Below are 9,687 nucleotides of genomic sequence, written 5' to 3'. Positions count from 1 at the left end.
GTAACTTTCTGGGTGGGATTTGTACTGATGCAAAAGCCTCCTGCATTCTTCATCATACTGACTTTCAGGAAATACCATTATTGGTGACAGGATGTGTTCCCTTCCATTAAACAAAGTTCTGACATGCAGGTCTAGCCCTCCGTTGTCAGGTATAGCTCAGTTCTCTTCTCCTAATATTTATGGTATTAGCCAGATAACAAATTCCTTCTCAGAGGAAGCTGTTACACTTGGGAATGCTCTTCACATACTTTTGCAACACACTCAGGCTGCAGGTGAGCAGGAGCTGTGGCAGCTGCCTGGGCAGGGCCCATGGTGGGCAGTGACAGGGCAGTGAGGGCTCTGCAGATGGAGCTGAGTGCCGAGGCTCTGGCAGCACAGCCACTGCCACGGGCACTGCACGTATCTTCAGCTGAGTTAGTTTATTGTGGGATAAACACCATGTAAAAAACCACGGACCATAACCACATATGGTTAAATTTGAATTTTATAAGGTTTGTAGATTTTTCTGGGGAAAAGCAGACTTTTGAATTCTGTAACTTCTGTGATAAAGATGCATGTATAACTAGAAAAAAAAAATCTATGCTTACTTGATTATGAAGGAATAAATACTACTAATGCCAAATGTGTTGATGAACTTTTTTCCTAAGATTTCTGACATTTGCAGTATTTTTAGAAGGAACAGGCATGCTATAGGTCTAAAACTTCTGTAAGACCTCCTAAAATGACATGGCTCCAAAAGTTTAAGCTCCATCTCTATAGAAAGAAACTCCAAAAATTGAAGCAGGGCTTTGGCCAGCACTTTGTAAGGAAAATTCAGTTCTGAAGAGAATAGTCCAAGTTCCTGGTGGATGAGACATACCAGTACCTGAGAAGGAGCTGCAGAACTAACACAGCTTTCAGCAGTGCCACCTCCTTGAAATATTGGCGTTGTCATGTGACCTGCTGTGATAAGCAGAGGTTTCTCAAGCTTAATCCTATTTCATTGCCAAAAACTGGGAGATTGCTTTATTGGGTGAAGAAAATAATTACTTAAATTGCTCTTCAGAACTTCACAAATAAAAACTATGTCTTGTCAAAAGAAGAGAAGAAGTACAAGAGAAAATTACGTCCCTTCCTGGTTTTAGTCAAATCCCTGACCTTTAAATAAACCCTGAGTTTAACCCTGGAATGGGGGTGGTGGTATCTGAAATGACAGGCTTTACCTTAGCCATAGCACAAGGTTTGCAGCCCTGTATTTTACACTTCCTTAACTTGTCACACTAGGCATTTAATACTGATACCATAACGTCCAGCCAGGTCATAGTCCAGGAGCTCCTTAGACTGGGATCACCAATACTAACATTTGGGGGGGAGTCTTGCCATTTTCTTCAGGGGGTGAGGGGAGAACACTGGCATTCCTTAATATACAGAGGACAGAAAAATCCCACAAGAAAAAAGCACAACAGTCTTACTAAATTCCCTTCAAAGTACAAGACTAATACTTATGCACAGTTGAGGTTGTAGATCCCTGTGAAGTTTTCCTGTCCGTAAAGATCATATTCCTTGTACAGGATGTAGTCTTTCAAGCAGTTTGGCAGTGGAAGGAAGGTCATGAAGACAGGACAGCGGAGACGCAGCCGGCCCATGCACGTCCGGATCTTCAGCCGGCAAAGGTGCTTCAGAGAGCGAGGATTTGCTAGAAAGGAGAAGCAAAATTAAAATGCTACCAACCAAAAAAGCCCCATTGTCAAACCAGCTTGTTCTCATTAAAAACAAAACCAGATACTCACTTAAAATGAAATGAATGTCTGGCCAGAGTTCCTGTTCTTTGAGAACTGCTTCGAGCTTCTGGCAAATCTTCACCTGATCGACGTAATCTAACATGACTCGCACTACTTTCCCAGACACGTGCTTCAGCCAGGATAAGGTGATCACTTCACAAAACTGATAGAAACAAAACCTTTAGTAGGGTACTATTCAATCCTGCAGTAAATTGCTTCTGTCTCCGAGAACAGGAACAATTACCTTACTTGAGCGGGGTTTTAGGGGTTGCCACAGCTTGCCTAAGCCTCACTAGTAGAATCTAAAAAACTGAGAGATGGTTGTTCTGTACTAGATCCAAAAATAAACTTAAGCAGCTGTATATCTGGGGAATTGGTGCTTAAAAAGAAGTGTTACCCACTCTAAGTCGAATTTAGACCTGTGTCCCAGGTGCTTAATAGGGGGATCCACCAGCTCAGTGCATGCATCATCATCCCCTTTAGGTTAAAGAAGGGTTTATGAGTTCAAATAGACTTTACAAGGTGTGAAACAATGACACTGATGAGTGTCTCCAGGAAGCTCTTTAGGTTTGCTAATTTCTGCTCAGTGCTTATCCCACCAGCTCCAGGGGTCCTTTCAACAGCCTTCCAGTCTTGGTGTTCAGGTAAAGGACAATGCAGAGAGCCAGCCTGCAAATCTCTGCTTTCACAGCATGGACAAGACTGCTCTGGAGAGCCAGTTCCATACCAATCATTAGTGTATCATCACCCGTATTTTCACAATTCAAAATTCCTGTTTACAATCACTGACTGTCATCAACTAAGCTTCATGACAGCATCTGTTTCTTTGAAAGTCGTGTCTACTCCTCTCTATACGCATAAACCGTCTTCAAAACTTCTTTTTCTGCCAGCGCCTTAAGCCCCTTTCCATTCAGTTCTAGGAAGGCCCCCGGTGGCAGGGCAGCACCGCAGCGGTGTGACACACTCACCATGGTGTCTTTGATAACGGTGGAGGTCCAGCCGTCGGTCACATACTCCGAGTGGGCCGCGGTGCCCCGCGGGCAGTCGAAGCAGCGGTGCACGTCGTAGCCGTAGTTCAGCAGCATCCTCAGCATGACCTCGTCTTTGAGGGCGTACTGCAGAGCTGAGGGGAAATGCGTGGTGTTCACGCGGCAGAAGTAGTTGACGTTGGCTCCGTGGCGCAGCAGCAGATTCATTAACTCGTAGTTGCCCATTCTCAGGGCGATTTGGAGGCAGTTGATGGGATCTTGATTTGTCAGGGCTCCGGCGTTCAGCAGCAGCTGTGTCGAGCAGATATCCCCGTTGGAAACGGCGAAGTACAGGGCTGATTTCCGGTGGTCGTCGTAGCCTTTGCGAACTCTCTGAGCCAGCATAAAATTGGCATCAAAACCCGACTGGAGGAGAAACTCGAGGCACTGAGGATGTGCTCCTGCTGCTGCTGAGTGAACTGGACTTATCCCGCTCTCTTTAATGGCAGCAAAATCAGTCACTGGAACTAAATATTTTAGAGCTCTGGAAAATTAAAAACGGAAGAATCTCAGAATCTTAAACATTTTGGTTCACCTAACTCATCTTTGAATCTCTCTGTTGTTTGGCTTCAGAATTCATCACGGCTATTAGAATTATCTTAATATACCAAATCAGTACCGTAGCTTGCATTGACTTCAATTGCTAACAGTGAAATTGTTAGCCAGCAATGGGATACTGACTTGACATCTACTGCACATAAAACAGTCTTATATTACAGTATTATTCATGAACAACTCATTCCTTGCTACAGGAATTAATGATCCCTTCTCAACAGAAATTTTTCCTGAATGTTGAAGGCACAGTGTTACTGCTAAACCTATAGGGATAGAATATGTATTATAGGATATATATTATAGATATGTATTATAACATGAATACATATAATCTATAATGTGATATATACATCTAAGTTTAAATACAACAATTCATATACAGAGACTAATAATACAGAAATTAAGAATCCCCAGGTGCTTGCTTCTCATTTGTTAGTTGTGATTTCGGCATAAATACCTGCCAGTAGTCTTACTCTTTTTAAAACAGGGATAACCCTTACTCTCTATTTGCCTATTTAGTATAGTCACCATTCACATTCTGTGATGGGGTGGAGCTTAGACATCGTCCCAAGAACCTCAGCATCAGTCTGGATAGTGTTACTACTTGTGACAAATGGGGAAATACCATAGGGATTAAGATGTACACCCTAAAATCATGAAGATTTTATCCTGATTGGTCTCATATTCAGACACAGAACAGACATTTACATAGTCAAAAATAATTCCTTGTACAAAACTACAGACTTTTCTGCCTGCTTTGAATAAGGTAAAATTAGTAAATTAATATTTCTGTTGTCACTATTATTTGGTTTTTAAGTATATTAACTCACAGAAAGTGTCCTCTATATGCAGCTCTGTGGATTGGCAAATGACCCGAGTGCTTTGGTACATTGGCATCAGCCCCATATTCTAGTAAAAGACTCACAGAATCTGGATTTCCTCCTCCTGCTGCTTCAAACAATATAGAAGCACAGTCCATTGCCTGTGAAAGAACATCTGCACCTGGGAAGAAGCAGAAAAGATTTTCACAGCAGACACTGTAAATATCCATCTGTAATTAATATATCCAACCCTCCAGTGAGATGGGATTTTGAATTCTATTCTCCACCAAATAGAACCACTGTGGGCATACATCTACATGTCGAATCCTTGATTTTAGATGTGTTTATGTAATCCTGGGAACAAGAAGGTCCAAATTGCTTTGAACACAGTAAGAATTGTTCCTAGAACTGCGCCAGCAGAAGGTTTGGTTCTTATTCATCAAAACAATTGCTTTTGGCTTACAAACAACACATTCAATTATTTTACTTTACAAAGATCAGGCAGGTGTAACATGAGAACAACCAACATGCAAACAGTTCATGCATTCCAGTTCCAGTGCTGCTGAACCCTCATGTAAAATTCCCCACAATAAATATGTTGTCAAGCGTGCCCTAGGGTGACCTGTCTACATGAGAAAATAATAGAGCATTTACAAAACAATTATAAGTATTCACTAAAATATTAATATATTCTTCTAAGCAAATTTATCAGGCCTTCACTACATCACAACAACCCACAGTGCAGATGGCATTTAATTTTCTCTAGTCAGGTGAGCTCCTTCTGCTACTGTTTTTGAAGGCATATCTGAAGCCTTCTTTTCCTGTAAGGTCCTGTATGTCCTATATAATAAAGCCTCACCTTTTTGCAGCAAGAGCTCCATAATTTCTGTATGTCCCATCTGTGCAGCCAGGGCTAGAGGTGTGAGCCCGTATCCACTGCGGGGGTCAGGATCTGCTCCAGAGTCCAGGAGAAGCTGCACCAGATCCCTCCTGCCCAGCCTGGCTGCCTCGTGCAGAGCAGTTCTCTCATGGACACAGCGCAGATTCACTCTGGCACCAGATCGTAGCAACAAGGAGGCAATGTCATAGGAATCAAGTTTAATTGCTGCAGGACAACAAGCAAAGCATGAGACAGGATTGTTACTCAATGCTATTCTGTGCACTGTGGCTGCTGCTACGTGGCAGCCCAGGAAAGCTGCTCCTAGCTGTGCTATTTATGCAATGAATAACTGTTGAAAGGTTTAACGCATCAACTAATCTGTTCTTTGCTTCCAGGACAGCACTAAGTATGCAAATGAACCATTTCATGGTAATCTCTTTTTCTCTCTAGATTTTTTTTCTCTGTGTTGCATTTGGGAATGGAACAGAACACAGCTTTCCTTGCCACTAGATGGAGACTAGGGCCTCGGTGCTCAGGAGCTGCCACCAGAGCTCTAATCTCCATGAGCAGTTACCATAACGTAAAACAAAGGTTATAATAACTCTTTCATATGCTTCCTTAGCTTAATAAGCCTGAACTCTTAAGTCAGCGAGGATCCTAAAAGAGAAATTTGCATTAGCTCCGGCAGATGGAATGATGAGGCAACACCCTTCTCTCCTTTCTCTCTTTGATCTTCCAGGCTGTGCAGGAGAGCGAGTGTCCTTTAGCAGGACAGATGAGGCTGAGCATCTTCACGTGCCACAGCTGCTTGAACACCAGTGACAGCATTCTGTGCCAGAAACTGTGACATGCCATCATCTGTAACCTACAGGGCTGCTTTAGAGAAATCCCATGCATCCCCTCCTTGGGGATTTTAATGTCGTGCACTTCCAAAGTATCTAGGAGCTCTATACATTTTTTTTTCAGCCCATAGCCCTAATCTGAAGCTGCAATCATTTTAAAAAGATGGACTGAGGGTCCTACAGATGACTGGTAGGCCTTTTTCTCCTCCTTTAACAATAGTTTTGAAAAAGAAACCACCTTTCCAATACAGGAAAATGTATGGGATCATCCAAGAAACTTGAGTGCTCCTTTAGAATTTAGAAAATGAGAAGACAATTTTCTTTTATTTTGGGTAGGATTCAGTAAGAATGAAGGCATCATAGTCCAGACCGAGGGAAGCAAAGGAAATGAACACAGAACACTTTTGAGAAACATTTTCAATACAGTTCTTTAGAAATAACGAATTACACTTCTTGTGCATGATCAAATTAAAGTGGCATTTGCAAAAAGAATGTGGGTATGAGACTATACTAGGACTATAGTAGGTATGGGACTTTATTCCTAAACTACAAAATATTAAAGAGAAGTGAACTGAGAATGTCAGCCTGTCCTCTTCACTTGTCATCCTAGGACTAATGCTGGCAATGTCTAAACAGGGACAAACACTGCTTTGCACTCTACATACTGCAGATAAATCAGGCTGGCTATAATTTTGGTTAATTAAAACCAATTACCATGGGTTTTGGACAAAGAAAGGCTGATGCAATGAAGGAGATACCATGTGGGCAGAGAATATGAATGTTTATGCCTGCAGACATAAAGGACAGTAATAGCATGAAGAAGCAGAAGGACTCACTACCAGGCACCACTGCAGAAATGATGCCAAAGAAAGCAGAGGATGACACTCTGCACTTCATGCAGAAAGCTAATTATCATCTGAGGAAAATAAATAGGGACAGACATATGCAATGCTGAGATTAAGATTTTTTTTTTCTCTTTATACAAAATATTTTTGATATTTAAGTCATTATGTCACATTGAACCCTATAATGTATAATCATACACCTCATTCCTCATTCCCTCACCTCTCCACCCCTAACAACAGTATTCACCTATAACTAAAGCAGAATCTCCCTCTTCATCTTTAACATTGGGATTGCAGCCATTGAGCAGGAGAAAGTGGACATTGTCCACAAAACAATTTCTTACTGCCACCAGGAGAGGTGTTTCCCCTTCTAGAGTGGACTGTTCCCACATAATGTCACGGGAGGCTGAAATACAGAAAAGAACACATTTGAAGTTGGACCATTTCATCAAACTTCAATTTGTAAAACCTTTTGGTGGAAAACTAGAAGAACTTTGTACCTTTTAAAGTTATTTCAAGGATGTTCTTATTTAGCTGTGCTGCAGCTTCATGCACAGGAAGCCAGCCTTGCTGATCTGCTTCTTCAAAAGCAGAACTATGCCTCACCAACTTCTTCAAGGCCTCCTCTTGGCCTGTGATATTTTAACACAGACACACATCCCACTACTCATCATAAGACAAAACTCAGGCAACTAATTCACTGAGTGCCATTTATCCCACCAGTGTATCTTGCTCATTTTAAAAGAAAGGCCTGGTGTTTCCCCCTAATTTTAGGACGTGAAGCAGTGGAGTTTCTGAAAGGCATGATGCTTGAACCCATCCCACTTCCACGATCCAATTGAATAAGTTAGCTTTTGGACATCTTCTTTTTAGTTTCCTTACTTTCCCCAAGACTATCTAAAGAAAAGGTACACTTAAATCAGGTGACCAAACCCCTAAAATTCCAGCCATTCCCAGAGGTGTAGGATTTGTGTGGTGTATTTGTACTTAACTGTCCGAATTGCTGCAATGATCTGCCCATGTTCTTTACTTTCAGTATACGGGAAACTGCATGAACAGAACAAGGATAAAATGAGAAGTAAAAATTCATGTGAAGCTAAGGATATAATTATACCTTACGTTAAATACTCTATAGACAATATGTTAGATTTCTCTAATTTACATTGGTTTGGGGAGGATTTAACACATTGAAACACTTCTTTTTGTTGGTCATTCCCTGACACTGTAAACACTGAATTTTTCACACAAAGGCCAACAATTAAATGCTAAAATAAGGGGAAGCTCCTATACCAATCAACTTTTACATCACCGACTTATTTTCTTCACAAAGCCTAATACTCATTTACATACTGATGTAGAACATCACCTGGAAGTTTCATACATTCCATATTTTCCAGGGAACAGGTACACTTCTTCAGGGAGAACTCAGAACAAGTAAGCTACCAGTGTTCTCCAGTCTCCATGAGACAAGGTCAGCACAATACAACATATGGAGTTACAAAGGAAAATAAGGTCTACTAAATGCTTACAATAATGCCAAGAAACACCCAAAATAGAAAAAATAACTTATTACCTTCCAACCTCTTTTGTACTGCCACTTGTTTCAAATTTCTGCCTATCTTGTAAGCTTTCCTGAATAGCTTGCTGGGTAGGGATTTCCTCATCAGAATCACCATCAACCATAAACACAGAATTGTTCATGGCAAATCAGCACAAGGATCACTTCTGCAGGGAAACACTGCTTTTTAATTAGAAGCAGACGTTAAATCTTCAAGTCAGATCTGAAGTAATAGAAATAGTAATCACTGGGTCAGTACCAAGAGAAATGAAACATTTAAAATAAATGACTACACTGTCATATGCTTAAGTAGTCGTCCTGTTCTTGGCATATTCAAGATCTCAGATGTCCTGCTAGGCTCAAACTTCTCATCTGTTTTACCTTATCAAAACTTCCACTTCTTTCTTTCAAGAGAGCTGACCTGAAAAAACAAAACAAAACAAAACTACAGGGCAAGGTAAAATAAAATTAATAAATAAAATTGAATGCTAATAAACAACTTGGCAAAATGAATGAGTACAGGAAATTTAAGGAAGCTGTCGACATGCCAACTCCAAAGCTTGGGAAAATTTTAGAAACATCTTAAAGTTGGGCAGCAGTAATTCACAGCAAATCTGCACCATTTAATTTGTTACCTGATCCACCTAATCTGTGATTACAAGGCCTTGCTCTGTAATTGCACATGTAGCAAAAAAGAGAAATACATTAGCAACATATACAGCAAGAAATGGTTAGTAATTGATGTTACTATGGCTCAATGGGTACATAAACACTTTAAGTCTAGACTACTTTTTTTCCTAAAAATACTACTAATTTTCCTATGAATTGAGAAAATATTCTGGGTTTCCTCACCTTCTGAAAGAGGAAAAATCTCAGCCTTTGAAGAAGTGATTATTAAGTTGAAAGTGACATTTTCAGGATTGTAAATAACCTCTGCAGAGCCGATGTCCATTAATAGCTCACTATAAATACCCAATCATAAGATACTCTGGGACTTTCTCCACGTGTCTTTCACACACGTCAGTTATGTTTAATAATCTGACCTGGCAAGTGGTGCCAACAAAAGTAGGAATTAAAGCTCCAGCTCCCTTGTAAAAAAATACTTTTGATTTTTGGAATAAGAACTTTGGAACTATAGCAGTACGTGTTACACTGCAAAAAGAAAATTCTCTAGTGCTGTCCTAGGAGAGCAAACTGAAGGTGGTATTAGGAGCTTGCTTAAGTAAGACAGCAAAAAAAACCCCCAAAAAACCCAAACAAAAAAGCCCAACAAAACTGAAATAATAAAAGTAAAAAAAACCAAGCAAATAAACAAGCAAAAATTAAATTATTACATGTTCCTGATTGCTTAATCATCATTCACATTAATATAAATAGAAAAGCAATTGAAAAATAGAA

At 40.4% G+C, this 9,687-nt stretch overlaps 2 protein-coding genes across 5 annotated transcripts in view; both read right to left on the bottom strand.

Moving 5' to 3' along the window:
• Positions 1-613: 613 nt before the first annotated feature.
• Positions 614-9,240, bottom strand: ASB14 (ankyrin repeat and SOCS box containing 14). 4 transcript variants are annotated; one of them, XM_058422226.1, is made up of 11 exons: positions 9,142-9,240; positions 8,671-8,710; positions 8,305-8,512; positions 7,727-7,778; positions 7,232-7,367; positions 6,979-7,137; positions 5,024-5,269; positions 4,174-4,345; positions 2,729-3,272; positions 1,770-1,923; positions 614-1,675 (listed from the first exon to the last, which is right to left on the bottom strand). In XM_058422226.1, exons 3-11 carry the CDS (start codon positions 8,430-8,432, stop codon positions 1,482-1,484), a joined length of 1,785 nt encoding a protein of 594 aa, XP_058278209.1. In that variant the 5' UTR covers positions 8,433-8,512; positions 8,671-8,710; positions 9,142-9,240; the 3' UTR covers positions 614-1,481. The 4 variants fall into 4 exon arrangements, with proteins under 4 accessions (XP_058278209.1, XP_058278211.1, XP_058278210.1 ...); XM_058422228.1 differs by having other exon boundaries at positions 8,305-8,456; XM_058422227.1 differs by lacking the exon at positions 8,671-8,710 and having other exon boundaries at positions 8,305-8,456; positions 9,142-9,209.
• Positions 8,442-9,687, bottom strand: part of DNAH12 (dynein axonemal heavy chain 12) — a 60,755-nt gene continuing 59,509 nt past the window's right edge. Inside the window, exon 77 of the mRNA XM_040076207.1 lies at positions 8,442-8,512. The gene's annotated coding sequence lies outside the window, so the exon portion shown is untranslated. The remainder of the gene's footprint in view (positions 8,513-9,687) is intronic.

This window comes from Hirundo rustica, chromosome 12 (genome assembly GCF_015227805.2).
Source record: "Hirundo rustica isolate bHirRus1 chromosome 12, bHirRus1.pri.v3, whole genome shotgun sequence".
Taxonomy (NCBI): Eukaryota; Metazoa; Chordata; class Aves; order Passeriformes; family Hirundinidae; genus Hirundo; species Hirundo rustica.
Note: the sequence above shows the minus strand (reverse complement) of the source record. Positions and strands in the feature narration are given on the sequence as shown.

Excerpts from the sequence above, each read along its gene's own strand:
- ASB14 (XM_058422226.1), bottom strand. The coding sequence starts at position 8,432 with ATGAACAATTCTGTGTTTATGGTTGATGGTGATTCTGATGAGGAAATC. Across the intron at positions 7,779-8,304 it reads AGTACAAAAGAGGTTGGAAG|TTTCCCGTATACTGAAAGTA; the intron begins GTAATAAGTTAT and ends CTGTTCATGCAG. Across the intron at positions 5,270-6,978 it reads AGATTCTGCTTTAGTTATAG|CAATTAAACTTGATTCCTAT; the intron begins GTGAATACTGTT and ends GTTGTCCTGCAG.